This window comes from Micropterus dolomieu, linkage group LG09 (assembly GCF_021292245.1).
Source record: "Micropterus dolomieu isolate WLL.071019.BEF.003 ecotype Adirondacks linkage group LG09, ASM2129224v1, whole genome shotgun sequence".
NCBI lineage: Eukaryota > Metazoa > Chordata > Actinopteri > Centrarchiformes > Centrarchidae > Micropterus > Micropterus dolomieu.
In genome coordinates, this window is record NC_060158.1 from 13,568,463 (window position 1) to 13,595,440 (window position 26,978).

Below are 26,978 nucleotides of genomic sequence, written 5' to 3' on the forward strand. Positions count from 1 at the left end.
TGTATGAATGTGTGTACAGCGGTCTGTTCTGGCCAGGGTGAAGCTGTAAAAACAAAAATGTCTTGACAAAAGGAGAAAAACGACTACATAGGAGTAGTGATGTCAAATACTACACCATTCCCTCTCTCTCTCTCTCTCTCTCTCTCACTCACACACACACACACACACACACACACACACACACACACACACACACACACACACACACACACACACACACACACACACTGTTTATCTTATTTGATCTCCTATTATTTAGTTTTGATGATAGTGTTTTTTCTTTTTTCTCTTCCCATTTGGTCATGCGTTTGCTTCTTTCTTTAGTTGTAGTAGATCTAATTATCGAGTCTAATATGGTGTTTTACTCCAGTGATCACTTTTATTTTTACTTCAATAATTGCTTTACTTTTAGCAATTGGTTTTCACCACTCTCTTGTCATTTAAATATGTTTTTTTTGGTATTGTTCTCAAATTGGTGAAAATAATCACTTTAATCCCCCCCCCCGTAATCACTTTCTTTTCTCTTCTTGTTTTTCATTTGTCTGTTTTGTTTTTCGCTTGTCGTTTATTTTGTCTAATTGGCGAAAACCTCAAGGCTGTGGTAATGACTTCTGAGGTTAACGAGCTTCTGCTAGCAATCACTCACTTGCGCGCACAAGCACACGCTTGTGCAGGCGCGCGCGCTCACTCACGTGCTATCTCGAGTAAGCGTGGATATACAATGTACACACATGTAAGCATCTACTTGCAAACAAACACAATTTGTGCAAGGATGTACACACACACACATGCAAACACACAAAGGCATGCACACAGGCACACACATGCGTGAACATTTTTGAGACTGCCTTAGAAAATCTGCAAGCATTGACACTATCGCAAGACATGTCACATTTGATTCATGAAGCTTGCTTACAGGTTCACTTTGAGTGTTGGATCTGAAGTTAAAAGCACATTTGCAGGGGGTGGAAAAAAGCCAATTAGACTAAGGTATGATGTTTTAATAAATAATCCGCGCTGGCTTTTTCTGTAACATGCGAAGAGATGAACATCTATACCTTCATTCCCAGAAACACAACCAAGCTTGAAAAGATAAATGTAGCTGTCTAAAGGAAATATGAGTTCCTGTTAATTTAACTTATCTATATTTTTGCGGCTTTATGGAAAGTGAAACCAGTTTTGACCAAAAGATGCAAGGTGTCAGCATACTGCAATTGAGCAGCTTCTGACAGCCCTGCTGAAAAAAAAACTACTTCTGTTACGGTACAAGCAAGTGCAACAGTATGAATGTGCAACAGAATGCCTGTGTGAGGGACCAAGCTGGCTGGCAACTCATTTACAAAAAACAGAAACTTCTGGGCCCATGAAAGAGGTCAACTAAACAGAACTTAACTCAGGTAACATAACCTTAACATAAGCTGAACAAACAGACCTAGACTAACTAAACAGACCTCACAAGACTGAGACATGGGGGAAACATATAGTGGCTGATCAGGCCATTCTAACACAAAGGTGGTAGACAAACACATAACATATAAACAAACCACAATAACTACAACAAATGTTAAGCCAACGCTACCTAGGCTAATATGAACTAAGGGTAAATCAATTGAATAATTACTAACTAGCAAAGAAAAGAACACAACTCCAAAATAGAAAACTCTGCCACCCCCATGATTTGGGAAAACATGGCGCAGTCCAATTATCCATTCCCCTACTCAAAAAGCTTAGATTCAGTTGGAAGTCCTTTTGTCAGCTAGCCAGATACCCCCAGCAGCAACTCCCCAGGAATTGGTAACTCAAAAAGAAAGGTATTAATTTCACAGAATGTAACTTAAGTTGAACAAAGATAATGAACCTGAAATTAGTAAAATTTACAAAGTTAACTAAATGTGTGCACCCAAATATAGAACTGATATCAAATAACTAATAAAACTTTTTTTTAAAACTAAAATCTGTGTGTCCAGTTATTTATTTTGAATCCTATGTAATGTGCTCAAAACAAATGAATGAGTTACCACCGTGAGTTGTTGCTTCCATGTGTGGCTGCTAGTGCGGCCATCACATCTGCCAGGAAAGAATGTCATAAAGTCGGTGTCATTATTATTGTGACTCCCAAGGTCATCCAGCCCCCTGCTAACGACGGTGGTCGCTAAAGATTACGCTGTCGAGAAAACTGTAACAAAATCTGCTGCTCAGATGAATTCAGTTTTGGATTCAGGGTCAGTTTGGATGAATTTGGCAACTATCACACAGAGCTCTTCACAACTACAGTGACTACAAGAAAAACACCTGTAATTATCTGGGAGACTTATGTGTTTCTATGTTGAGGAACATTAAAAGAAGAGATCATTCAAAGCAAATTTCGAAATGTGAATACAGATTTGAGAAAATTCTTCTGGAACCAGCAGCTCCTTTACAAACACATTTCATCGCCTATTCTACCAGGATCATCAACCATCATGTCATATTAGTATTTTCTCTCAAAATAAATGAAGAGCAGTCCACGATATGTTGCCAAGTCTGAGAGTTTTCAATATGTTTATGATGCAGTGATAACATACTATAGCAGAAGGGGCACCCTTCCCTGTGTTTAATAGGATGTTAATGTGAAGCCTTTAAAAACTTGATGCATTCCCTTACATTCAGCTCCAGATAAAGGATTTTGGATGTACAGCTTTGATATGCTAAATTCCACTCAGCTTCATTGATGACTGGAATCTCGCTCGAGTCTCGAGTGCCGTCTCCTGCTAGTTCTCCTGGTGTGAACTTTAGTTTAATCTGTCTTTCTCTCGCTCTCTTGCTCTCTCTGGTATCTTGATATGGTCTGTGTTCTGCTGTGACTTCTAAACATTTACATTTCTTCTTTCAAGTGCTGTTTATATATGGCTCTTATCTGCTATCTAACACACATGCACATTAAGACAGGGACAGACGGTGAATCAAACCTTTAGTCGTCCTGACAGCAACCCCGTTGCTATGTCCATAATAGGACAGGAGGAGAGAGAACGAGGAAGGCAGTAAGAGAAAAGAGTGCCACATAGACAGAAGAAGGAGGGGGAGGCAGATAATTTGCCACCGGAGTGTTTTGTGGTGAGGTGAGGCGTGGAACTTTGGTGACTTTAGCTCGCAGGCTTTTTGTGATACTCCATTGATCCCCTGTAGTGAGATTTCTCTTTTCATCTCCCCCTTAGATTGCAGCGTCCGCTTCAGAACAGCTCCCCTGGGAGTGGTAGGGATTCGGTGTCTTGCTCAAGGACACTTTAGCATGGTGGATTCCTACAGTCACAAGGGAGATGACTTGGCCTTCTGGTTGAAGGGAGCTTTAGTCTTTAGTCACTCTGCCATCCTGCCCTGCTACCCTTGGCTTGTGTGCTTGAATGCTGCCCTATCTTGATAAACTCTTGACAAATTTCCAGTGTGGAAAAAAACAGCTCTGGGACCAGTGGCTCGCCCTCTTCTTCAATTGGGGCAGGACAGAAAAACGTTGGGTTGCTACAAGAGTGGTTTAATCAGGCGCTCCCAAATTTTTGGCTTGGGACCCCCTAAACTTTAAACAGCTTCTCAATTGTGATCATTTTCTCTACTTGTCTGTTTTATATAATTGTAAATTGAATAGAGTTGGATTTTGGACATTTGAAGGTATCAGCGTGGGCTTTAGGAAAGTTTTCTGACATTTTATATACAAAACAAGTACAAGATCTGCAGATTAATTCCCAATAAAATAATTGTTTGTTGCTGTGTGATATATTTTCAGAGGCTTGAAGAAGTAAAATTATTTAGTAATTCAGAAAAGTTAAGATTAAAGCATACTTACAGGTTGTGATTGTGAATTTCCAGGCCCAAACAGAGTCGGAGTTGCATCGTCTTTTAGGACTAAACGTTGTGAACTGTTGCCGGTGTTCTGACGATCAAACGTTAGGCTGCCTTGCCGAAAAATGCTACCATAGTGCAAATCGATAGACTCGACTCTACTCGGCCCTGCTCCGTTTTCCATTGCAGATATTACCCAGAGATAGTACGTAGCTTGTCGTCATAGCGACGCCACACACAACTGCTGCGACGTAATGTTCAATGCGACACAAACACCAGTGATCAACACAGCTTTCTCTTTTTTAAGTTAAAACGTTTCAACATTCAGAATTCAACACTCAGAATGTAAAGACGGTATGAAAACCTTCCAGCTGTGTTTTCCTCTGCCGTTGTTGCTGCAGCGGTCTGTGTGACGGCGGGAGCAGAGGGCTCTGTGAGCGGGCGGCTGGCCGGCCTCACACGCTCCTCCCGCGGATTGGCACAGGCCTCCCCATGCTAAGATTTGCTGATTAGCACTAAAGACAAATCCCTAAAGTCACTAGGATTCATCCTCTGTGCCTGTACAAACAGGCCTGTCATGGCAATCCATGTAAAAGTTGTTGAGATATTTCACTCTGGACCAAAGTGGTGGACCGACTGACCGATTGACCGACTGACCGACCAACAGACCACCAGACTGGCATTGCCGCAAACACAAAACCTGCTTTTTCTATACTGTTAATCATCTCAAAACCCCAAGGTTAAAGGACCAGAGCTGCACCAGGTTTAGGTGTCAGTGTCTAACATGACTTGGCTCTATAAGCACTGATCCTGACCTCTGACATTCCTTTGATTCATGATAGAGCAAGGTACGCCCATGGATAAGGAGAGGGGTTGATAGAAAGCCTTATTACGATGAAATTATGGTGAGAGAGCACCAGAGACAGCGAGAGAGAGAGGAAATGACACATAGGTGGAAAGAATCTCATTCCTGCTCCTGTCTCACACTAGCTTTCTCTTTCTCTCCCTGACACATTTTGCACACTTTAACACTCTAACACACACACACACACACACACATACACGATAATTGTACAGTAATTGAACACTTCTTATCTACTTATCTGTCCGAAGAGGATCAAAGTAAAGATTCACGGATCGTGTGTGTCTCCGTGTGTTTGTGTGCGCACGTGTGCATGGGCCGTCCGATTCTTATCACACTGTTTGACTCAGAGCTTCTTTTAAGGCAATGAATTCACATCTCATCCTCTTTCTGTCTCCCCATCTCTCCCCTTTCGTGCTGCCTCTCTAAATCTCTCTCTCCCAGTTGCTTCTCCTGTGTAAACCTCTCTCTCTTTCTGTCTCTCTCTCTCTCTGTGCCTTTCTCTATATTGAAAGAACATCTATTGTCAGTGTTCACTACCAAACAGAGAGACAGCAGCTGCATCTAAAAAATGTGACTAATAGATGTTCAACAATATGAAATGAAATAGTGTGAAATATAAATCATGCTCTGGAGTCAATATCTCAGTATCTTTTTTATTTCTTACTTCACTCACTTTTCTCCTTAACTGCTGTTAATCGACTATCTATTAATTCTTTCCGTCTTACTATTTCTATCTCTCTCTCACACATTCACATATTTGTTGTATTCTTTGTAGAGATTATCCCTGTGTAAATTTGTATCCAGAAATATACTGAATGGCAGGTTTGAAGCTAACCGATAACAACACAGTCTTTTTGGCTCTTAACACTATACAGTATGCCAAGCAAGTATGGACAGATTTTGGGACAGATTTGGTGGACAAATAGCCTTGACATTTTCTGTGTAAATTGTGTCAATTAGAGTTTTTTTGTTTTGCATGCCTTCAAGTTTTTTTGAATTGTTGCCAGAATTGTGGTTTGTTATGTTTGACTCATGCATAACTGGAACATAATAGCGCAATAGTACAAATATTAAATACAGGCAACAGGTAGTGACTGATGCCAGAGGAGATAGCCGAAAGGCAGATGGAGGGGAACAGTCAGTTGTACCTCTGGCTAATTTCCCCATTGATACCCATGTATATTTGACATTTTACAGTACACTACCTGTGGTTTGGCCCGGGGCTGTGAAACATTTTCTTACATGCAGAAGACACTTTTAGCTGTCAATTGCAGTGCAAATTGAACATGGAAAAATGGAAGAAAGTCTCAGAGGCACACAGAGGGTGTGCTGTTTTTTTGTTTTTTTTGTCATTCATCAGCGGCATAGATCAGAGAGAGATTAGAGAGACGAATAAGAAAAGATGAAAAGAAAGGAAAGACAGAGGGAGGGGCTGGGTATAAAATAAGAGATGAAAGGATTAAGGGTGTAGTAACAGCTAGATAGGTTCACTAAACTCTGTATGATTGTGCGCGTCTATGCTTGTATTTGTGTGCACATATGTGGATTTTTAAGGGTGTACCAGCAGTTAGATGGGTGTGAGAACTAAAGATTACATACCTTTGCACTTATTACTGATCCACACCTGAATCTCTTGTAAATCTTTGACCTACTTAAGGTGTCCTGATCTCGTTGAGGTCGCATGACTTATCCTCAGCACGCTGATAGAAGGCACGCTCAGAGGCTGATAAGTTCTGACAGAACAGGGAAAGATAGGGTGTGTTAAGCCTTGTCTATTTCATATATGATCACGTCATCACAGGCTAGATGATAGCTAACGCATATTGGATATCACGCCCAAAAGGTGAGGTTCCCTAGGTGAGATCCAATGTCTTTGGTAATCAAGCGCAAAATGCCCAATCCTGTGAATAATAACATTTCAGACTTATCTTTGGGCTTTTACAGCTGACAGACATCGTTATATCTTTTACATTCACAATCCTAATTACTCTACTTGACAGGTGAATTAAATGTGCAGGGACATTGAAAGAAGGCACATACACACGGAAAAGACCTTGCAAAAAGGATAAGCACAACACATCATAAAGCAGAAAGAGATGTGTCACTCACACTGTGAACATCAACTTTTGGGTTCAGTACAGCAGGATCAGCTACATTCATGAACTGTTATCAGATTTTGCTCACAACATAGCTGTGTTCTTTTTTTTATAAGCTCTGCATCTGTAAGCAGTACCAATAATCCTGCACGATGAAGTGTGTATGTTGCTTGTATTGGACAAGCTAGACGTAATGCTGCTCTGCCCTGTGTCAAGAATGAATATACGTTAAAAAACAAAAGCCTAACTGATGTCATAGTGAATTTCCGCAGAAGGTGTTTACGGAGTGCTGCTCGCCCTTTTTTAGCTGTTATCCAAAGTGCATTGCAGATGTAGAGGGGATTCCAGCGCCTGCTCCACAACACACGATTAAAGGGTCGATGACATTCTGTCGATATTTCAGTCAGAGGACCCGTGTCAAGACAACACTCCCTGAATAATCGCCACCTTCAACCAACTTACAAAGCCACCACTTGTCTGTCCTCCAAAAAATCATCCACAGCACCCTGCAGCAGGTAATCACAGGTGATCGATTGCAGTTTAGCATGTTGAGAATGATGAATTAGATTAAATTAGGTCAATAGACATTATGGTTGCCTCCTTGGTGTGTGAATAAGCAGCTGTTTAGTTTGATGTATAGGCTATAGGCTGCAGTGATTCTAAGTATGTTTTAATGGCAGCTTTCAAACCATCATATTTATAAACTATCAAAAGCCACATGTATGGTGTCAGTCTGCTTACTGTCTTGTATTTCATTTGGTGTATTGCTTTTCATCGGATTGACAAATGTGAATCAGGGACGTCCTGGAGGCCTGAGGGTTTGAGACTAATTGTGTAATCTTAATAACCTCAGTTCCCAGTCGGGGACAGTTGTTGCATTTTCTTGATCTGTCTTTATTTGATGGATTTATTCATGATTTAAATGGTGATGGTTTAGGCCTAATTCAACATCTCAGTTATCATTTCTCTCCAAGTAACCTCATCACTGCTTTGCATTTCATATACATGTACATGCAAGTTGAATCTCTACTTACAAAATGGAGTTCATTCCTAAAAACCCTATTACGATAAACCTAAACTAGAGTCTTAAACTTTGTGTGTGAGTGTATGTGTGTGTGTGTGTTAAGGAGCTTTTATCTCAAACACTGATGTCGCAACGACCTGCAACTTCCCCTAGCACAGGAAAGCTCCCTGTCTCTGTGTTTGTCTGCGAGTGTGTGTGTGTGTTTGTGAGGAGAGTAAAGATGAAAACGAGTGAAAAAAGCAATGTGTGGCTGTAACGCAAGAGAGATGGATGTGAGCTCACAAAAACCCATGGACTTTTTTCTCTCTCTCAGCTAAACCTTCTCCATCACTGTACCACCAGGCGACAGGGTAGCACCTTTAATTAGGAAAAAATAACTTTTAGCGCTTCTAAGAGAAGGAGAAGAAGCTTTCTCTTTGAGTTTTTTTGAGGCATCCGCCTTGTGAAAAATGTGACACCTGCTCTTGTAGAAATAATGATAGCCCGAAGTTAAAACAAAAAATTTGACACTTCATAACGAATTTTTGGCACCTTCAGACTTTGCTTGACAATTTAACCCCGCTCTTATAGTCTTTGACTTCTGTAACTCGTAGAAATTGTGTGAAAGCTTCAGGTATATTGCTTTCTTAAGTTATAAAATTAGTACACATTTGCAGGAAAACTCCTCAGTGTCTTCCTTTTGTTGGTGTTTGATGCATGATTATCATTCCATTGACGGGATTATTGTTTTAGCCATAACTGTGCTGTGTTGATATTGCTGTAATTAGTTAATTTAGTTAATTTAGTTCATTAGTTAATTTGTAAATTGTTCATTTTCATCCCGCTCAAAAAGATTATTGTTCAGTCTGTCTTGTTAAAAAGGGTCTTGGCTGTTTTAATGCTGTAGTTATTCCCTTAGAGCTTGTTGTCTACCTCTGTAGTCCCTCTGGGCAGGCCAAAAGTCTCATCACCATCCGCTCTTTGTCTGTCTGTGCGTGTCCGTGTGCATGCGTGTGTGTCTATCTGTCAGTTGTTATGCAGGATAGAGGAAATGAAAGCTCAGACTGAGGCCCAAGGCGTTCTAAACTGTCTCAGTGTCCTTCACATGCATGCGTTTGTGTGTTGCTGCGTGTGTGTGTGTGTCTGGGGCTGAGGACATCTGCTCCCATAAATAAGTGTGTAAAAGTGTCGAAAACAGGGAAAGAATACACTCATGTTCTGTTCAGACACACACACACACACCACACACACAAAGGCAAATGTACTGTATACACACAGTGTTAGGAAGTGATTGAATCTCAGCTTTTATTGTGAAATATTGGATAGCACTGCCACCTCCTTCCTCTTTTTTTTTCTTTGTGTGTGTTTCTGTGTGTGTGTGTGTGTGTGTTCTTTAACTATTGTCTGTTTGTGTGTCTTGTACGTACACATGTATATTGTGATTCATTTTTAACTCTCTTTCCTAGAACTCACATCATGCAGGTGCTAGCGGCTGTGTACTGTAATTTAATATATTTTCAAGGAAAATATCATTATTTAGTTCAACAGTATTTTCATTTAATGCAGTTCTGTTCATGCGTTTATTGTTCAGTCTGCTCACATTTCTACGACCCAGTTTGTGTGTGTATGTAATTTCCTGGTTGTCCCCCAGCAACCCCCAAGCTCTGATCACAGGAAGTTGAGAGGAAGTTGTCAGGTCTCCGCTATACATGCACACACACACACACACACACACACACACACACACACACACACACGCACACACGTACACACACACACTTCTACCTCCCCCCACGCTTTCACACAAGTAGGAGAAATGGTAGTGGTGAGCAATTGAAAGAGTGAAGAGGAGCAAGAGAGAAGGTGGGGGCAGGGGGAGGGGACAGTGTTCAGGTGTGATAGTCACAGATGTGGTGCTTTCTTTCTTCGTCAAGTGTGAAACGTCGGTCCGTTTCAACACCACCATCTCTTGCTCTCTTTTTTGCTCAGTCCTTCTCCTTGAGGCATCTGCCACTCCTCTTCAAACTAATGGGCCGTTCACACATACGTACTTAAAAGAGGGGAGAGTGACAGGCTGCTATTCATTGTATGTGAGGCCTGGTGTTGCAGCCCAACACCGCCCACTAAGCTACAGAGATTTAAAAGGCGCTCTGTGGGAAAATAAGCTCAACTTTATGAAAAAGGCCTCTGACGCAATGTGAGCAGGCGACAGCCAATCTCGCTTGTTTAAAGCCCACAGAAACAGAAGCACAAAGGTGTTTACTACTCCTTCCTGCTAGTGGAGTTACAGAAAACACATACCGCAAAAAAAGCTATTCTGTATTCGGGAAACAAATTAAACAAAAAAAACCTTCAAAACAACAACTTGTGTGTAGTACCGCAGCTGCATCAGAACAGAACTGTCCACTCAGAGCAGAGTATGGAAATGACGTACTTCACACAGCGCTTCATGAGAGGCCAGAGAATGCCTACTATTTTGTGTCTGTATGTGTGAAGTGGCTGAAAAATAAAGGCAACGCAGAAGTGTCCGAAAACTGCAGTTCTACGAATGGCCACTTGAGGCTGGCCTCAAAAGCGAGTCGGTCTCCATAGACCTCCATGTTACTGTAAAATGCCAAACTTTACAGCAGAAATAAACATGACAAGTGCACAAGTGGTGAATTTTCATAAGGATGGTGCTGCTTTGAGTGACAGGTGGGTGCCCTGTCAGCTGGCTGGCCACTAGGTCTTTCTGCAACTAGTCTTCATTCGACCCCGCCTCAGCTCCACCTCTTTGTGCATTTTTGGATTAGCCAGCCTATGGGTGACGTCAAAAACACAGAGTTAGAGTGTGTTTACATATATTCTAATACAGTCTGGTTATTGTCTGCTCTCTCTGGTAGACTGATTTCTTAGAAGTCTTGTTAAAGAGACCGGAGGAAGGGATTAATAGAAGCCTGGTTAACAAAGCTGTATTTCTGCTGGAGGAACCAGATTTTATTGCCACATGCTATACAGGCTTAACTAAGTTCCTGTGGTGCTTTAACGTATACACATGCACAAGACAAAGACCAGGAATGGGAAATGATTGCTCTGACAGCAGTATGGTAGGATGAAAGGAAACATCCTTATAGCCAAGATAATTGTAAAAAACACTAAATAAGACAGCTTCCACAGCTGCACGGCAGATTATTTGTAAAAACCCAGCAATTGAAGGTTGAAAAAACCCACACCACAAGGCAGAAGACACAGATTTTCAGTGCATCTTGGGAACAGCGTGCTACGTTCTTGTCCTCAGTGTGTGGCGGCAAACTGTTTCTGGCTTTTTGGCTGTTACACTGAGTGTTTGTTAGGCGTGTGTGCCCTCGGTGTGCAGAGTTCAACAGTTTGATAGTTTCACAGCAAGTTAATAATATCCTGAGACATTCAGCATTTGAACACAGACATAGAATGGGATGGTCTTTATTTAGGATTCATATTTTCTTGGGATGACGTGGTGTGATGAGATCACCATGGACAGTTTCTGTCTCTTCTTTCATACACTACTTTGTCTTTTTTACTGTTTGTTAGAAAAAGGCTTTTCAAAACAGACACCTCCTTAAAACAATATTTCTAGGATTTGGAGGGCGTCCTTCAACTGTTTATCAGACCCTGCTTTTGATGTGTATTTCTTTTGTGTGTATATGGTGCGTTTGTATTGTGTATCTCTGTACCGTCAGCGTGTTTCCTTGATATTAAGGCTGTGATTCAATACTTGTGTCATAGCGTAAAACGTCTTTGTTTTTGCTTTGAAGAACTCCAACACATTTCACCAGAAAAAACGTCTCAGTTTATTGTTTATTCGGTTTGTTCTAATGCAGCAACAGATTTCAAAGTGATGATTGTGTGTGTGTGTGTGTAATTTCTGCCCTGTGTGGTGCATAGTTGATGTGCAGGAAGAAACTAAATGAGGATTTAATGAAGTTGGATTGTTTTTAAATATTGTAAATGATTTGATGCAAATGGTTGAACTAATCTTTTAATTTGGCGATATTATGGTGGTTTTAATCTTACATTATGACCGCATAGAATCCAGTGAGATGTAATTGTTGTTCAGTTGATCAATCCTCATAGGAAAATTGTGTCTATGTGTGTTCATGCATGTTTATGTGAGCGCTTATGTGTTTTTGTTTCTGTTTTACAACTCTTTCACTGAATTTGTTTTCTCGCCATTAGGCATTTTCTGGTTAAACAATCTTTTTAAGAAAGAGATTTTGCATGTTGACATGTGTTTTCCGTTTCTGTGCATGTGTGTGATCCATACGGATCTTTTCTCAATGCCAACCTCTGTCTCCTGGCAGCCAGTTTACCAATAATTAATTACACACACTCCTCGCAGTCTGTCTCTGTGTGTGTTTTCCATGTGTGAAACTGTGCTCCCCCATGACAGTTGCATGATTTATCCCTAAAGTTAAAAATGAGATTTCACACACATACACGCACACGCATACATTTGTCTTACTATCTTTGTGGGGACATCTCACTGGAATAATGGCCCCCCTAGCCCCTTACCCTTACTATCACAGCTACATGCTACACCCTAACCTTGGCCTAATTCTAACCTGAACCCTAAAACCAAGTCTAACCCTCAAACAGCCATTTAAACTTGTGGGGTCTGGCTTGTTGGTCCCCACAAAGCTAGTCAGCTCCCTCAAGTATAGTGAATCCCGGTTTTTGGACCTCACACACACACAGACACACACGACATATATATGTTGACCACAATTTGCTCACTGCAAAAATTGGTTAAGGTGACATCATCAATTATGGTGAGAGAGAGATCCATTTTTAAAGGAGCTTTCTTAGACGTGACCACACACGCATGGTATGCTCCACACACACATTCACACACAGACAGAGTAGGCTCTAAGGACCATAGCAGGGGAGCTGTGGGTGTGTGTGTGTGTGTGCATGTGTGAGTGTGTGTATATAAAGTTAAACTCCAGACAGTCATTCCAGAGGCCAGACTAGTCAGTCTTATAAACTCTCAGGTCACAGATTATTGAAATAGCAGAAGAGATATATAGTCTGCGCCTGTATGCGCGCGCGTGTGTGTGTGTGTCTTGTGTTTCACTGTTTTACTAATACATCACAAATTGCTGTGAAGACCCTGAGATTTAGACACACATGTAAACATGCATGCAGATGTATGTGTTTATGTGCATAAATGTCTGTGATTTAATGAAATAACACGGTGTGTGTGTGTGTGTGTGTGTGTGTGTGAAAGATTTGGTTGCAGTGTGTATGCCTGTTTTTGAAGCCTGGATCTGTGTATGTGTGTGCATACTGATTTATTTCAGCATCTTTTATAGCCCTATTGGGAACTGAACCAGCAACCTCTTGGCAGCTATTTCATTCTAATAGTCTAACATACACACAGACATTCTATTGTGTAGGCTAATCTAACAAAATGTACCATGTTTTAACCTGCTAACCTCCAGCAATTTGACGAGGAATGCTTATAGCCTTATAAGTTCAAACCTATTGCTTGAGAGAAACTGAGTAACCAAATTTTATACTCCTCTGACCCACCTGTGGGTCTTGACACACACTTCAATATTGAGTTTTATAGACCGTGGGTCCCATGGTGTTAGCATAGCGCTTTCAAATTTGCCTTTGCAGATGAACACAGCCAGTTCGTGTCATGCCGAGTAAGTCACAGTTGAAAAAGTGTTTTTTTGTCACTTGTGTAACGTTTTCTGATTCACTGTCTCTTGCGTGCATGGTAAAGTTAAAGAGTTAATTGAGCTTGAAAGCACCAGTTCTGAGACTTCCCCCTCGGTGAAGTGAGAAACAGTTTTGCTTCTCTCAGTAGTTTTTGAGGTGCACTTGAACAGCAGTCTAAACCCTGAAAGTGTTCGGTAGCCATAAGACCATGGTTATACTGGACAGCTCTCAAAGTCTGTGTGTAACTGGTGTTAACCGGTGTTCTGCCTTTAACTCCCCAAAGGGGTAAACAGCCCTCCTACAGAGTATTACACACACGCACATGCACACATCACAGTGCTTCCCAGACCCTGTGTGGTGCTGTAATCCAATGTAGTTATTCGAGGTCAGACTCCTCTAATAGACTTTTAATAAAGTTTGTGTGGTGGGAAGCTGGGAGGGTGTGTATTTCTGTGGATGCAGGATTGATGCCGTTATCTTCAGCGGTTCTCTACATTGTTTCTTAAGTAGAGTCTTCCACTGTTTGTTCCTGCATCTGTGTTTTCTGCAGAGCAGTTGTGAGCATTTTGTAGCAGATAGTTTGTGCACTACATTGTTTGAAATGAAAACACTCATATCTCATAAATAGTAAGTGCAACAACATTGATTAAAATAATAACAGTATAGTGAGATACTGATGTACAGAGCTCATTTGAGCACTTGTGCAATTCAGCTCTTGTGTCTTTATAGTATGTACTTTAATTAACATTTATTAACACACAGCCACACGTTTCAAAGCCGAGATCAAAATAAATCAGGAAAACAACAAAGATAGTTGTTATATGTTGGCTTGTATGAGAATCTGCAAGCGTGATTGTGCTTCCTGGTGTTTGTACTGAATCTATCAAAAGAGATAAGGAGGTATCGGTAGACACTGTATTGGTAACAAGATGTATTGTCGATCGGGCTTAAGAAAATCTTTTTGGAGGTTGTATGCATCTACAGTTTAAGATATTCAGAAAAAAAGGCCAGGTAACACGGTATCTTGCATTAAGAAATTTAGTAAAGTTGAAGGAATAGTCTGATGTAGGCTGTACTGTCTAGTGAAAAACTTTATGTGAAAGAAAATGGCAGCCTTTGCTTTCAGACACACACACACACACACACACACACACACACACACACACACACAGAAATGCAAGCAGACAAGTAAGTGTGTAAAACATTTCTTTGCTCTGTTTAATGAATAGATGTCTGTCTGTCAGCCACGTAGAGGTAGCGGTTGTGCTATCGACACATCTGCAGGCAAACACACACGCACACACACACACACACATGGGACATCTACAAACACATTAATGTTTGTTCAAGGATAACCGAGAGGTAGGGGGAGTAGAGAACTAGAGATTGAGAAAGAGACAGCAGCAGAGAGGAGGGAGGGAAATGTAAAAGGGTGGGTGGGAGCGAGAGATGAATTGAGAGAGCTAGGTGAAAGATGGACAGATAGGAAGAGGAGCAGACAGAGAGAGGTGTGTTCACAACATCGTTTTTGTGTGTGTGAGTGAGAAAGACAGCAATATAGAGAGTAGTAAGCAGAGAGAGGCAGCAGGAGAGTGTGGAAACAGAGGGACCGAGTCTCATAACGAGAGAGAGGTATTGAAATGTGAACCTCTGATTAAGTTTGACATTTAAGATGACATATTTTGCATGCTGTTACCCCATTACAAATGAGTCCTACACTCTGGAATAGTGTGTCTGCATGTGAGTCTATACGCGCGCGTGTGTGTGATTTGCTTGATACGTGGGGGGAATGAATTGTGCCCCCGCTACACAACAGATGACGGGTGTGTGTGTGTGTGTGTGTGTGTGTGTGTGTGTGTGTGTGTGTGTAAGCTTTCTGGCATTGATTAGGGGTCTAGCAGGCAACTGAAAGCTTTTAGTCTTAAAATGGCAGGTGGAGTCTTGTCTCACAGTGAATTTATGTTGTCCTCCTCTCTCTCCCTCCTTCTGTTTCTCTCCTAAACCCCCTCCCCATCTTCAATTAGACTTCTGCCTCTGCAGAATCAATTCCAAGCTGCTTCTTGTCCCCCCAAAAACAGAAATGCTCCATTCAGCTGACTCTTTCCCCACCTTATCCCCTCGTTTCTGAAAGAGGCCAGACACATCCGTGCTCCCATCCAAAGCTCAAACCTAGGCACCACATAGCAGCTTGCACTTGTGGCCAGTTCCTATTATTATCCCACCACTCCAAATAGGCTCGGTTTCACGGCCTGATCTGTTTTGTCTGTGTGGGTACTAAAACATGCGCACTTTCATTAATATTTTCTTCAGCTGCTTTCATTCACTGACAAGCAACCTAAAGCTACAAGCCATTACAGCGTGACTGCCATTTTGTGCATCAGTGGTCTTCTTAAAAGTAATAATCTGTGACATTTTCATATAAATAAATGACTGCTGAGTGATGCAACGCAGTCTTGAAAGGTTTGACATTTGCAACAATAACAACAACAGCTGGTGTCTGCCAGGTCCTTCCAGGGAAAATCCTTTCTACTGACAGGAAGTGATGTGGTTCAGGTTCATGGCAGCGACTTTGGTGGTATTTAATTGGAGTATAGAAACAACATTTGAGCTGGGTCAGCAAACCGTGGCTGAACATATAACAAATGTATACATACAATGGAAAGTCATTTTTCATTTAATTGGCTGCAGAGTAGAAACAAGTAATTAATAGAAAATGAATCTATTATTAAGATAAATTAATCTAACTAATTTTATAACCCATTAATCATTTCAGGGCGGCACGGTGATGCAGTGGTTAGCACTGTTGCCTCACAGCAAGAGCATCTGAGGTTTGAACATTGGTCTTGCCAGGCTTTTCTGCGTGAGCGGATATGGTTGTTTGTTTCTATTTGTGAGCCCTAGAGACCTGTTCAGAGTGTACCTGCCATTGTCAGCTGGTATTGGCACCAGCCCCTCTGTGACCCCTGGATACGCGGTTATAGATAATGGATGGATTAATCATATCAGCATTTTTCAAGCAAAAAGCAGGATAACGATTCACGATCTTATCACGATCCATTTTCATGTTGGTTATTAAGACTGTTTTGCAAGTTATTGGTTTAGAAGAGAAAAATAACACAAATTTATTAATTGGCCCTGCGATGGACAGGGGACCTGTCCAGGGTGTACCCTGCCTTTCGCCCAATGTCAGCTGGGATTGGCTCCAGCCCCCCTGCGACCCTGTACGCGGGATAAGCGGTTGACGATGGATGGATGGATGGAAATTTATTAATTGTATACAGTGTAGCCTAATGATTCATTTAAACAACAAATAACTGATTAATTTTGTTCTGATACAATATTAAAGCTTTTAATATACATTTATTGATTTGATTTTCCCATTAATGTGCTGTTGGCTTCTGCATAAAAACACAAAGACAGGAAGGGACTTGTCGCAGATATTGATTGGCATTTACAGTGGCCAATAGCGCTGAATGTGCGTTACGCCACCCCACCCTGTCATGCAGACTCTGTGCGGACTGGTGCAGCTCTCAGTGATTGAACACTGCGGCTGGACCAGGATCGAACACAGCCTCCGAGACCGACAGAGACTGTTGGTCTCTGTGTCCGGTCCTGTTCATGCTGTGTTCACTGGGTGGCTGCTGAGCGCGTTTTTTTTACCAGCTCGCTTGGCTCTGGTTCTGGTGCCCAATCCAGCGGCGGTCACTGACGTTCTCCTGGCCTGAAAACCTCTAGTGCTTGAGTTGAGGTTTATATACACGCCCTAGGTGCTCCGAGCTCCCAGTCCAGGCCGAGTCAGCTATGACCACTAGGCTAACTGAGCTAATTATATAGCAGCAGCTAGTTAGCCCCGGTTACTTTAGCAACAAGTAACACTTTCTGTTCATCATCAGACTCTGTAAATCACAGAGAGTTGAGGCAGGGCAGGCGGGGCACACGGGGAACTTTATCGTTAAGGAGGTGGTATTATGCTCATTTTCAGGTTCAAGGGGTTGTACCAGAACAGGTTTAATTTAATTTTCAAAAAACACCATATTTTTTGTCATACTGCACATTGCTGCAGCTCCTCTTTTCACCCTGTGTGTTGAACGCTTTGTTTTAGCTATTGAGTGATACATCTTGCCTTTAAATGATCTTTGTTGGGAGTTGCACATGCGCAGTTCCTAGTTAAGGACTACTAGCCAATCAGAAGCAGAGAAGGGCAGGTCAGTGAGAAGCCGGTAAACAGCTGCGGTTCAGCTGTACATGTTGCCGTCCAGCTTAGCAACATAGACTGGAGCAAAAGTTGCAGAGTGGTGAGTTATTAATCTGTAACCAATGGATCTTTCATCCAGCTCTGTCTCTACATCACAGTAACAACTTTATGTCCACTGACTGCCTGGAGGGTCGCTAGTGTTTGGAAGGGAGAGGAGAGGTGTGTGCTGCAGCCCCTTTGGGCTGACTTTGGGCTTTTTCACTTTGCAAACCTAGTACATGCACAAAAAAGATACATAACTCAATAAAGGAGAGGGAAAAAGCCAAAAAGTACAATACCACCTCTTTAATTTTATGACGCCCAACAGTTACAGTGTTTTCTTTGTAGACAGCAAAGGATACAGGCAGCGAGGCAGCTGACATGAGATGTTGACAAAGCAGTTGTTGTCAGATGTTTTCAATTGCGTGTATGAGCCAAAGAACTAAACTCATTAATTCTGCATTATAGCACGATACTAACGATCTCTTTGAAGAGGCAGATCATGGAGATATTTTAATCGTTCAATCTAATATCATAATATCGCACACCCCTAGTTTCTCAAATGTTAGAATTTGATGCATTCCTTGTCTTACATTTCAGTAAACAAAATATATTTGGGCTTTGAACTGTTGATGAGACCAATCACCCTTAAAGTCAGAAAATAATTATTCAAGTAATTGTTAGTTGCAGCCCTAATTGACTGATTGACAGGTCAGTTCTGACAAAATTGATGGAGCGCTTTACATATTTACTCATTCATCTAGAATACTGTACCAAAACTCAAAGTGAGTCTTCAAAATCATTAGATGCTCAAACACAAGGTACATACATGCACCTAAAAATACACATTACAAATGATCATCTTACAAGTCATATGGGTGTGAACTTAAAACTAATATTTGCCTTTCTGCTCACACATCCAACCTGTTAATTAAGGGGAGTGTGAGGAGGAATGTTGAAATACGTTGCAAAGTCAATTTGCTCTCACATTAATTCAGCTAATTAAAGCGTTTTCCACTTTTCGCAAATCTGAAATTTATTCAGCGTGCCATTTGGCCAGGACAAGCTCGCCCCCACATGCCCACAGATACTCACTGTCAGTAGCTTGCTCTCTTCAAGTTCCCCATCACCTTAAAGAAAGGATTTCAGAAAACGACATCGTGGAAAGAAATGTTTTATTATGTCAGTAAAAAAATACACCAGGAACCTCACTGTGGGTAAAAGAATTGATTTAAATCAACCAGCCACTATGCACTTTGTTCGAGGGGTGAGAAGCTGGACTCCTGATGATGGGAAGCTATTTCTGTTGTTCCACAATAAATTTGAAGGATGAAGAGGTGGTCTATGAAATACCCCACTACAGCTAAAAAACACTGTTCTGTTTCTCACTTTGGAGATTATCGGAAGTTTTAAAGCAGATGTTATAAAAGTCATCCACTTTTTAGGGATGCTTATTAGTATGTGGGAGGCTCTTTGCCTCCTACCTTGTTTCACTCATCGTGCATTTCCTTCCTTTGCTCCTATTTCAGTTTCCCTTGACAACTACTCTTTTTCTTTATAAATGAAGAAAATGCATCTTCTTTCCTCCCCTCCAAGCTCTTATCCTCCTTCCATTTACCGTCCCTCTCTTACAGACAGTCCTTACCTTCTTTCTCGCTTCCTTCCTCTCCTAACCATACTCCTCCTCAGTGTACCCCCGCTTCTCAGTGAATCTATCTTTTTAAAATTGTTTGCAAGATACGAGGGGAATAGGAGGAAAAGAGATGGCAGCCCAAGAAGAAAGTAAGGCCAGATGATGAGGAGAAGGAAATGTAGGAGCAGAGACAGAGAGAATAATATGAAGAGACAGAATGACGCAGATTGAAAAAATGAAAGAGAAGCTTGAGAGAGATCTCTCTGTGTAACAAGACCTTGCCTTTAGCATTATTTCTTCATATGTTGCACATTAATCCTTTGTTTATGAAAGATGGAGATGCCAACTACAGATGTCCCACTGGGAGGGGAGGAGCAGAGCTATCTGAATGCAGCAGAAATATGTGACCGTGTTAAGAATTGGTATCAAACCCATCCATTACAGTGATTTAATAATATGCATTTAGAGAATTAGCCTGCAGTGACTGTGTAAAAATGGTTAAGATGGACTGGTGATCTCTTTTTTTCTGTTAGTGAGATCTAACTATGTTCTCTGAATCAAAAGGACTTGCTTTGATTTTTTTAATGTTACATTCATTTTAGTGGTCTTCTGGTGTTGTTTAATGATCCCGTACACGTTATGTGTTTGTGTTGGAGTCGCACAATGTTGCACAAAGACCTTTCTGACTGCATATCAAATGAAGTTAGAGGTTCAACAACCATAGAAATTTGTGGTGCTGAAATGATTAGTCGATGAATCGATAACTTGATTGTCTGAGAATTATTCCCCACTACCCCCAACATTTTTTTAAAACTCCACTAATTATTTAAGCAGTTTATCAATCAGCTATGCCAAACATTCTGAAATTGTTTTGAAGTTTTTGTTGTTTTATTTCAAATCGAGTTTGAGTTTGAGTTTTGTGCTGTTGGTTGGACGAAACAAGAATGTTAGAAGACTCACGGCAGTTATCACGGGCAGTTTCACTATTTTTAAAGCTAAGTGATGATTGGAGGGATGGCTGATTAATTGATGATGAAAATAATTGTTTCTTGCTACCCCAGTTGTTCAGCAGGACCCAACTGACAGCAACATGATGTGACATCAAAATGTTTTAGACTTTTTGGTTAACTGCAGGGATGATTTACAGTGCAACAGTGATACGATTTAGTTGATATGGTGCATAAAAAAACTTTCTCATATAAATACAATTGAAATTCTCCAATATGAGTCCCCTAACATGGCCAAATATCTGACTTATACTACAGAAACATCCCACACCGCTCTCAGTGCATCCTTCAACAGATGTCTTGGGGTGATTATTGGCAATTTCAGATAAAAACCTCACTTGTGTTGGGGCTAATTGTCATTGATGGAAATGATTAACTGTCGCATTTATCCTCGCTATGGTATTGAGGCCATTGTGGTGTATAGGGTCTAATTGTAGCTAGTAGCAGTAGTTATGCGGTATGTTGTGGTGGGTTGTACCTAATTGTAGTTGATAGTAATGGTTCCAGTCTGTGTATACAGCCTGAAGCAAACAAAGGCTGTACTGCGACATTGAGACACACACACACACACACACACACACACACACACACACACACAGATGCATACACCCAGAAACAGACGCACAGCCTTTTAACACACACACACGTCTTCCTCTTGCCCACATCCTGAAGTGTACAAGTAGCACGTCAGAAGTATGCAAATAAACATTTCATGGCAATAAAAAATAAATAAATAGATGAGAATTTTACTCTCACTAATTCGCGCTCTGTTGATTTCACGCTTCACCAGATCATTCATAATTTTCTTATTATCGCTTTGATTAAGTTTTGAAGTCACCACTGAAATCTGACGGGGCAGATGGAAACACAGTCAGGTCAGCCAGTGCTTCTTAGGTCGGGATTTCAGCTTCATTGCTTTACCACAACGATCTGTAGTTTTCCACTGTGTGTGTGTGTGTGTGTGTGTGTGAATGATGAATTCTGACTGGGTGTGGTGAACATCAGATGAGATTTTCCTCTGTTCCATGCAGACACACACAGTGAGTGCCAGGGCTGGTCTAGGCGTGGGCCCTTGCAGACATAAATTGCTTTATTTTAATAGTTGTATGGTAGAGAAAGAGGGAAAGCATTTCTTTTTAAATACTAGAAAGGCCATAGAGAGAAAATGGGATTCAACAAAGAAAGCAGCCCTCTGTCTGTCATTCATCTTCCCTTCTTCTGTGTTTGTGTGTATTTTTATTATGACCTTTCTTCCTAATCCAAAGGATTACATTACAGAGTTGATAAAATATGGTTCTTTTTATGTGTATCTGCATGTGTTTGTTTATGGACATCTGATTATCTGTTTTCAACTACATTCCCCTTTACTTCTCTGTCTTTAGAGTGTGTGTGTGTCTGCGTTGATTCTCTCATGATTTAAATGTGTGCAGTTTGCTATCAGTAAATAATAACAAGCGCTCTCACACTAACATCAGTGTCAGTCACAGGGTTGCACGCATGCTATCTCGCTTCCACACACATCATCAAACATGTATTACTCACACACAGAAAGACACTCGTGCGCTCAGTGTCTTCCCCCCCCTCATATTGCATTGATCTAAAAGTGATCAGTTTTTGGCGTCTATCAGGCGTCTGTTTGGATTTTTGTCTGTTCATAACCGAACACACACACACAAACACACGCAGCGTATGGGTCAATGAGTTGACTATGTTTACGACTGAATATGAACTGAACGACCACAAATAAACACACGCTCGCTAGCACGCGCATACACACACATGCTTGGAAAATGCGCACGCACACAGTATCTCTCTGTCATGACTGTTGTGAGCAGAACGACCACAATTGTTCTCTTTTCAAACAAAAGAAACATTATGGTTTAACATAAAACACATGGTTGGTTATTTGATGGCTTTGTATAGTGATTATAAGGGAGGGAGGGGAGGGACGGCGGGAGAAGGGGGAATGACAGAGGGAGGGAGAGGGCAGGAACTAAAATAAAGAAACATTTTAATTATGAAATTACTCAGATTATTACTTACTTTTGCATGTGATAGTTGGCAACGAGAGAATAAAAAAATGAGTGAAGTGCAAGGAGGATGCCTTGATAAGTACTTTTGTAAAGGTATTTTACCCTGATTATAAATGATCATGGTGGTGAGAGAGGTTGAGGGGGAGGGAAAGAAGATGAGGTGATGGGGGGGGGGGGTTAAAAGTAAGCTAGGATTTGAAATGAGAAAGAAAAGCAGACAAAAAGAGAATAAAGTAGTGGGAGGAAACTGAAGGGCAGGAGGTGATACAGATAGAGCTGGAAAGACAGTGAGAGATGAGAAAAACAGAATCTGGGAAGCCAGAAAATGAATGAAAGGCACGCAGAAAGAGATGCAAGAAAGAAAGAGAAATTTGAAGGGCTGGAGGGGATGAATTGCAGTCTGCCGCCTCCCTCATCCGTCTTTCTGATATGGGGTGTGCGGTTTGATGTGGTTGTCTGTTGGCCATTCTCCCCGTCTCTCTCTCTTCTCTCTGTCTCCCCCACTCTTCTCAGTGCCTCACCCTCTCTCCACCCCCACACTTTCCCCCACCCCACCCACTCCCTCGCCCTCCCAGCGTCTCTGATATGGTTTTGGTTTTGATGTGGTCATGTGTTGAAGATTCTCACGGATGGCTTCCATAACGATAAATTGATCCACTCCCTGGTTTATAAGAAGAAGAATAAGAAGGGGGGGCAAAATGGCAAAAAAGTTGCACTTAAGGATGCAACGAACGTCCCAACACACACACCCCTGAAAACCCCTCTCACAGCTGAGATGTTTTTGATTTGTTGGGGCTGTTTTTCTTTGACGGGGTTTGTGGTTGAGGATTGTCACAGATTTCATCTTTCAAAGAAGTTTGTAAATTGAATCAAAGCTATTCCGTACACACATACATCATTGTCAGGAAATCATATTTGTGTGCGTGTGTGGGTGCATGTAATCCACGGCATATTATTTGAGCACATTGTATCTGTTAGTGTCTTGATTTTAAGGGATTATGAAAATCTGCTTGATATTTTCATGTTCCTTCATAAGTGTCAATGTATTGGCTGAAAATCTAACTTTGTCTCTCTCCTTGTCTCTTTTCGTCCTCTCAGAGATGGTGAGGAAGAAGAATCCCCCTATCCGGAGTGTGGGAGGTGAGGAGGAGGAAGAAGAAGAGGGGAGGAGGCCCGCAGGAGAAGAGGAGGAGGAGGGAGAGGAGGAGGGAAGAGTAGGAGCAGAGGCCGAACGCATAAACCGACCCTCTGAGCCAGAATCCTCCGACCGGATCAGAGGAGATGAGGAGCAGGAAGAGGAGGAGGGGGAGAGCGAGTGCGTATCCTCGTCTGTCTCTCCCTCATCCGACCGCTACAGCAATGAGGAGAGGGGGGGGAGGAGAGGAGGCGGCAGGAGGGCCACACAAGGAGGAGCGGTGTTGAATGACAGGCCCGAGAGCCAGTCGGAGCCTGAGGACGGGGAGAAGGGGGTAGAGGAAGGAGAGAAGAGTGAAAGAGACAGAGGGGAGTCAGATCATCTCACGACTCCTCTCCACTCTGCTCCCCACCTCCTCCCCAGACAGGAAGGAGGGGAGGAGTCAACAACTGACACCCCTCCGCTTTCCTCCAGCCCCTCTCCCAAACTCCAGGACTTCAAGTGCAACGTGTGCGGTTACGGTTACTATGGCAACGACCCCGCCGACCTGGTGAAGCACTTTAGGAAGTATCACCTGGGCCTGCACAACCGCACACGGCAGGATGCTGCCCTCGACACACACATCCTGGCCCTCCATAACATGGCTCCCCAACACACACCTCTAGGTGATTCCAGCTCTCTGCTATGTGTTTGACTTGTTGTTGATGGTTAGTGTGTAAAATAGCTGTTAAGGAAAATAACGTGGATCTGTGCACAAGTTCATGAAATAAGCCTCACTGATCAAGCCTTGGACCACACACTGACATGGTGAACCAAAACAGGAAGAAACAGTCCTATTATGACCTAATTATGTATTAATATACACACTCCGTGGTTAAATCCTACAGCATTGTAATGTACATTAGCATACAAACGCAGATTGTTTTATAAAGCCCTGTTTTATTACATTGACTCTGGCAGCCTGACCTCTGTTTGTCTGTCTGCTTTTACAAGTCTGACCCGTACTTGTATTTGTGCTCCCAGATATACAAGCAGGACAGGGGCAGAGGAACCAAGCCAAAGAGTTGGGGAAGACAAGACCAGATATGCACAATCAGCAGCACAGGACAGTTATGATGAATGGCACATATGACGTACAGGTAAGCACTTGCCACATTCAAGAAATACAGATAAATAGATTTACCAAGCCTGAAGCCTAACTTTTTTTCATAGAGTCTAATAAATGTGTTCATGCATTTCATTCACACATACACTAAAAATATACCTTTAAAACTAATACCCTTACCGTTTATTGGTAAGGGTATCAGTTGTACACAAAAAAGCAGTAATAGTGTCACATCCACATGAGTAACAAGTAAAAACATAAGTAAACAAAACACACACAAACCAAGAATAAATAAAGCTGCTTAGTGTGGCAGCCCTGAATTAATTATAAGGAAGGAAAAGTGTTTGAAGGATGGAACGATGACTTACTAGTTTAGTAAAGCTTTTTATTTTAACTTCCTCTTGTTACCTTCTTAGTCCAATAAAAAGCAGCATTATTTGATCTGGTGCACCTTGGTAACAGTCAATTTCACAATGCTTTTTACCATTACTCTTGAAAAAGACCTCAACATAACTGAAGTTTTTCACTCGGAACAATTTCTGTTCCCTGACCTGGTTTTATCTATCAACCTTTTTCTTTGAGGGCCTGTTCTGTGTGGAATTCACAGTCCAGCGACATCAAAATTCACAAGAAATGAAATGAGGGTTGAACTAGGGCTGGACGATTAATTGAAAATTCAGAGCCTCTAACCGACATAATTTCCGACGTATTTTTGGTTATATAATCCTGTTAATATTGTGGATGTTCATGTAATTTCCCCTTGGAACATCCTACCACGTGTGTAGTCACGTGACTCCGCCCCGTCCAGTCCTGAGTCTGAAGCACAGGGAGATGTTAGCTAGTGCTTACAGCCTTCACTTTCCAGCGGTTGTGGAAACAACAGACAGACTTTTATTAATCGACACACTGTGACCTACACTCAGACTTGTATACCTACACTGTACATTTACTGCCAGACTGACAACTTATTACTCGCTGTGTGCCGGTGAAAAACATTTGTTCCGCATTGATATTAAATAATTGAGTGAAAGTTTATAAGCAGTGGTCATAATTCAGCAGCGCCAATGCGCCGACTATAGGGGAACTATGTCTGTAATGTGCGCGTCAACATTACCATATTGATTAATTTAGATGAATAAATAAACCCAGCTTTAATAGTTGAGCATATTTACAGTACAAACCTTGTCATTGAAATATGCGGGCATTCAAAGACAAAATAATCGTTCAATAATCGAGGTGAAATGTTCAGTTAGTCGTGATTTTGAATTTAGGTCAAATGGTCGTACAGCCTTAGGTTGAACAATTAATTGAAATTTTTTTGAAATCGCAATATGGCCAGGAGGCGCACTTTTTGTTAAAAGCAAAACATGTGCGTCAAGAGACCATTTTAATATTTTTTAATAAAAGAAAAAAAAAATAAATAGGGCAGTAGTAGCCTAGAGGTTACAGAAGTAGCCTTCTGCCTGGAAGGCCAGTCCCCTAGAAAATGGAGAAGGGAAGATGAATGAGTACCATTCTTCTGTCCTCAAGTAAGGCACCAAGTGGATCTGCTCAACAGTAAAGGTGCCAGTATCCAGTACTACATCAGAAGTGCTTGTTCAATGGTTGAACAGCATCGTTTTTTTTCATTAATAAACTATTTTTTATGTGCACTATGAATGTCTTCTAGGAAAAGACTATTTGCAGTTATTTAGATATTTAAACAATTATCACATCTAGCTATTTTCTATGGCCTATAAACACTATTGCAAGACCACACATCGTATGTTATTTTCGAGCATACCACCGTCTTAAGAGCTTTAACTGGTAAGGGCCCAGATGTCAATCTATGAACCTGCATGAATATGAAACCAAAAAAAGGGCTAGATCGATTAGTTTTTACGTAGGAAGGATGGATAATAATAAAGGTTACAAAAGAGACCATTTTAAATGAAATATTGTCGTCTTGCAGAGATGTCCTGGCCTTCACATCATATTCTACAGACTTAAAAAAACATCTGTGTTTGTAACAGATCCCTGCAAAAATCTCACCACAATGATTTTAGTTTTTTTTCATTCGCTCTAAATTATCATTCTATCTCATAACACAAATCAAATCTCCATTGCAATATCAGTCAAAATAATCGCAATTAGAAATTAAAATTTTTTTTTTTAAATAAACATAATGTACCACACTGAGGACCCCACACTGGTCTCATGGCAACAGAGTGTCAGGTCCATAAATGTATGTAACAGGGAAGGTGCAGCCTTGTCCAGTGCCCATTTTGAACGTACCCTGGAAACACAGACTATAGTCTTTTTAAGAGATAACAAACACATGTTGACTAGGTTACCAATGATGTCTTCATGATTCAATTCAATTCAATTCA

The 26,978-nt window shown here is 41.4% G+C and overlaps 1 protein-coding gene across 5 annotated transcripts in view; it reads left to right on the top strand.

Annotated features, from left to right (window-relative positions):
* Positions 1-26,978, top strand: part of trps1 (trichorhinophalangeal syndrome I) — a 118,194-nt gene that overhangs the window by 29,297 nt on the left and 61,919 nt on the right. For all 5 annotated transcript variants that reach the window (XM_046058698.1, XM_046058699.1, XM_046058696.1 and 2 more), the window contains exons 3-4: positions 23,468-24,169; positions 24,528-24,643. In XM_046058698.1, coding sequence (XP_045914654.1) covers positions 23,468-24,169; positions 24,528-24,643 — 818 coding nt within the window. The remainder of the gene's footprint in view (positions 1-23,467; positions 24,170-24,527; positions 24,644-26,978) is intronic.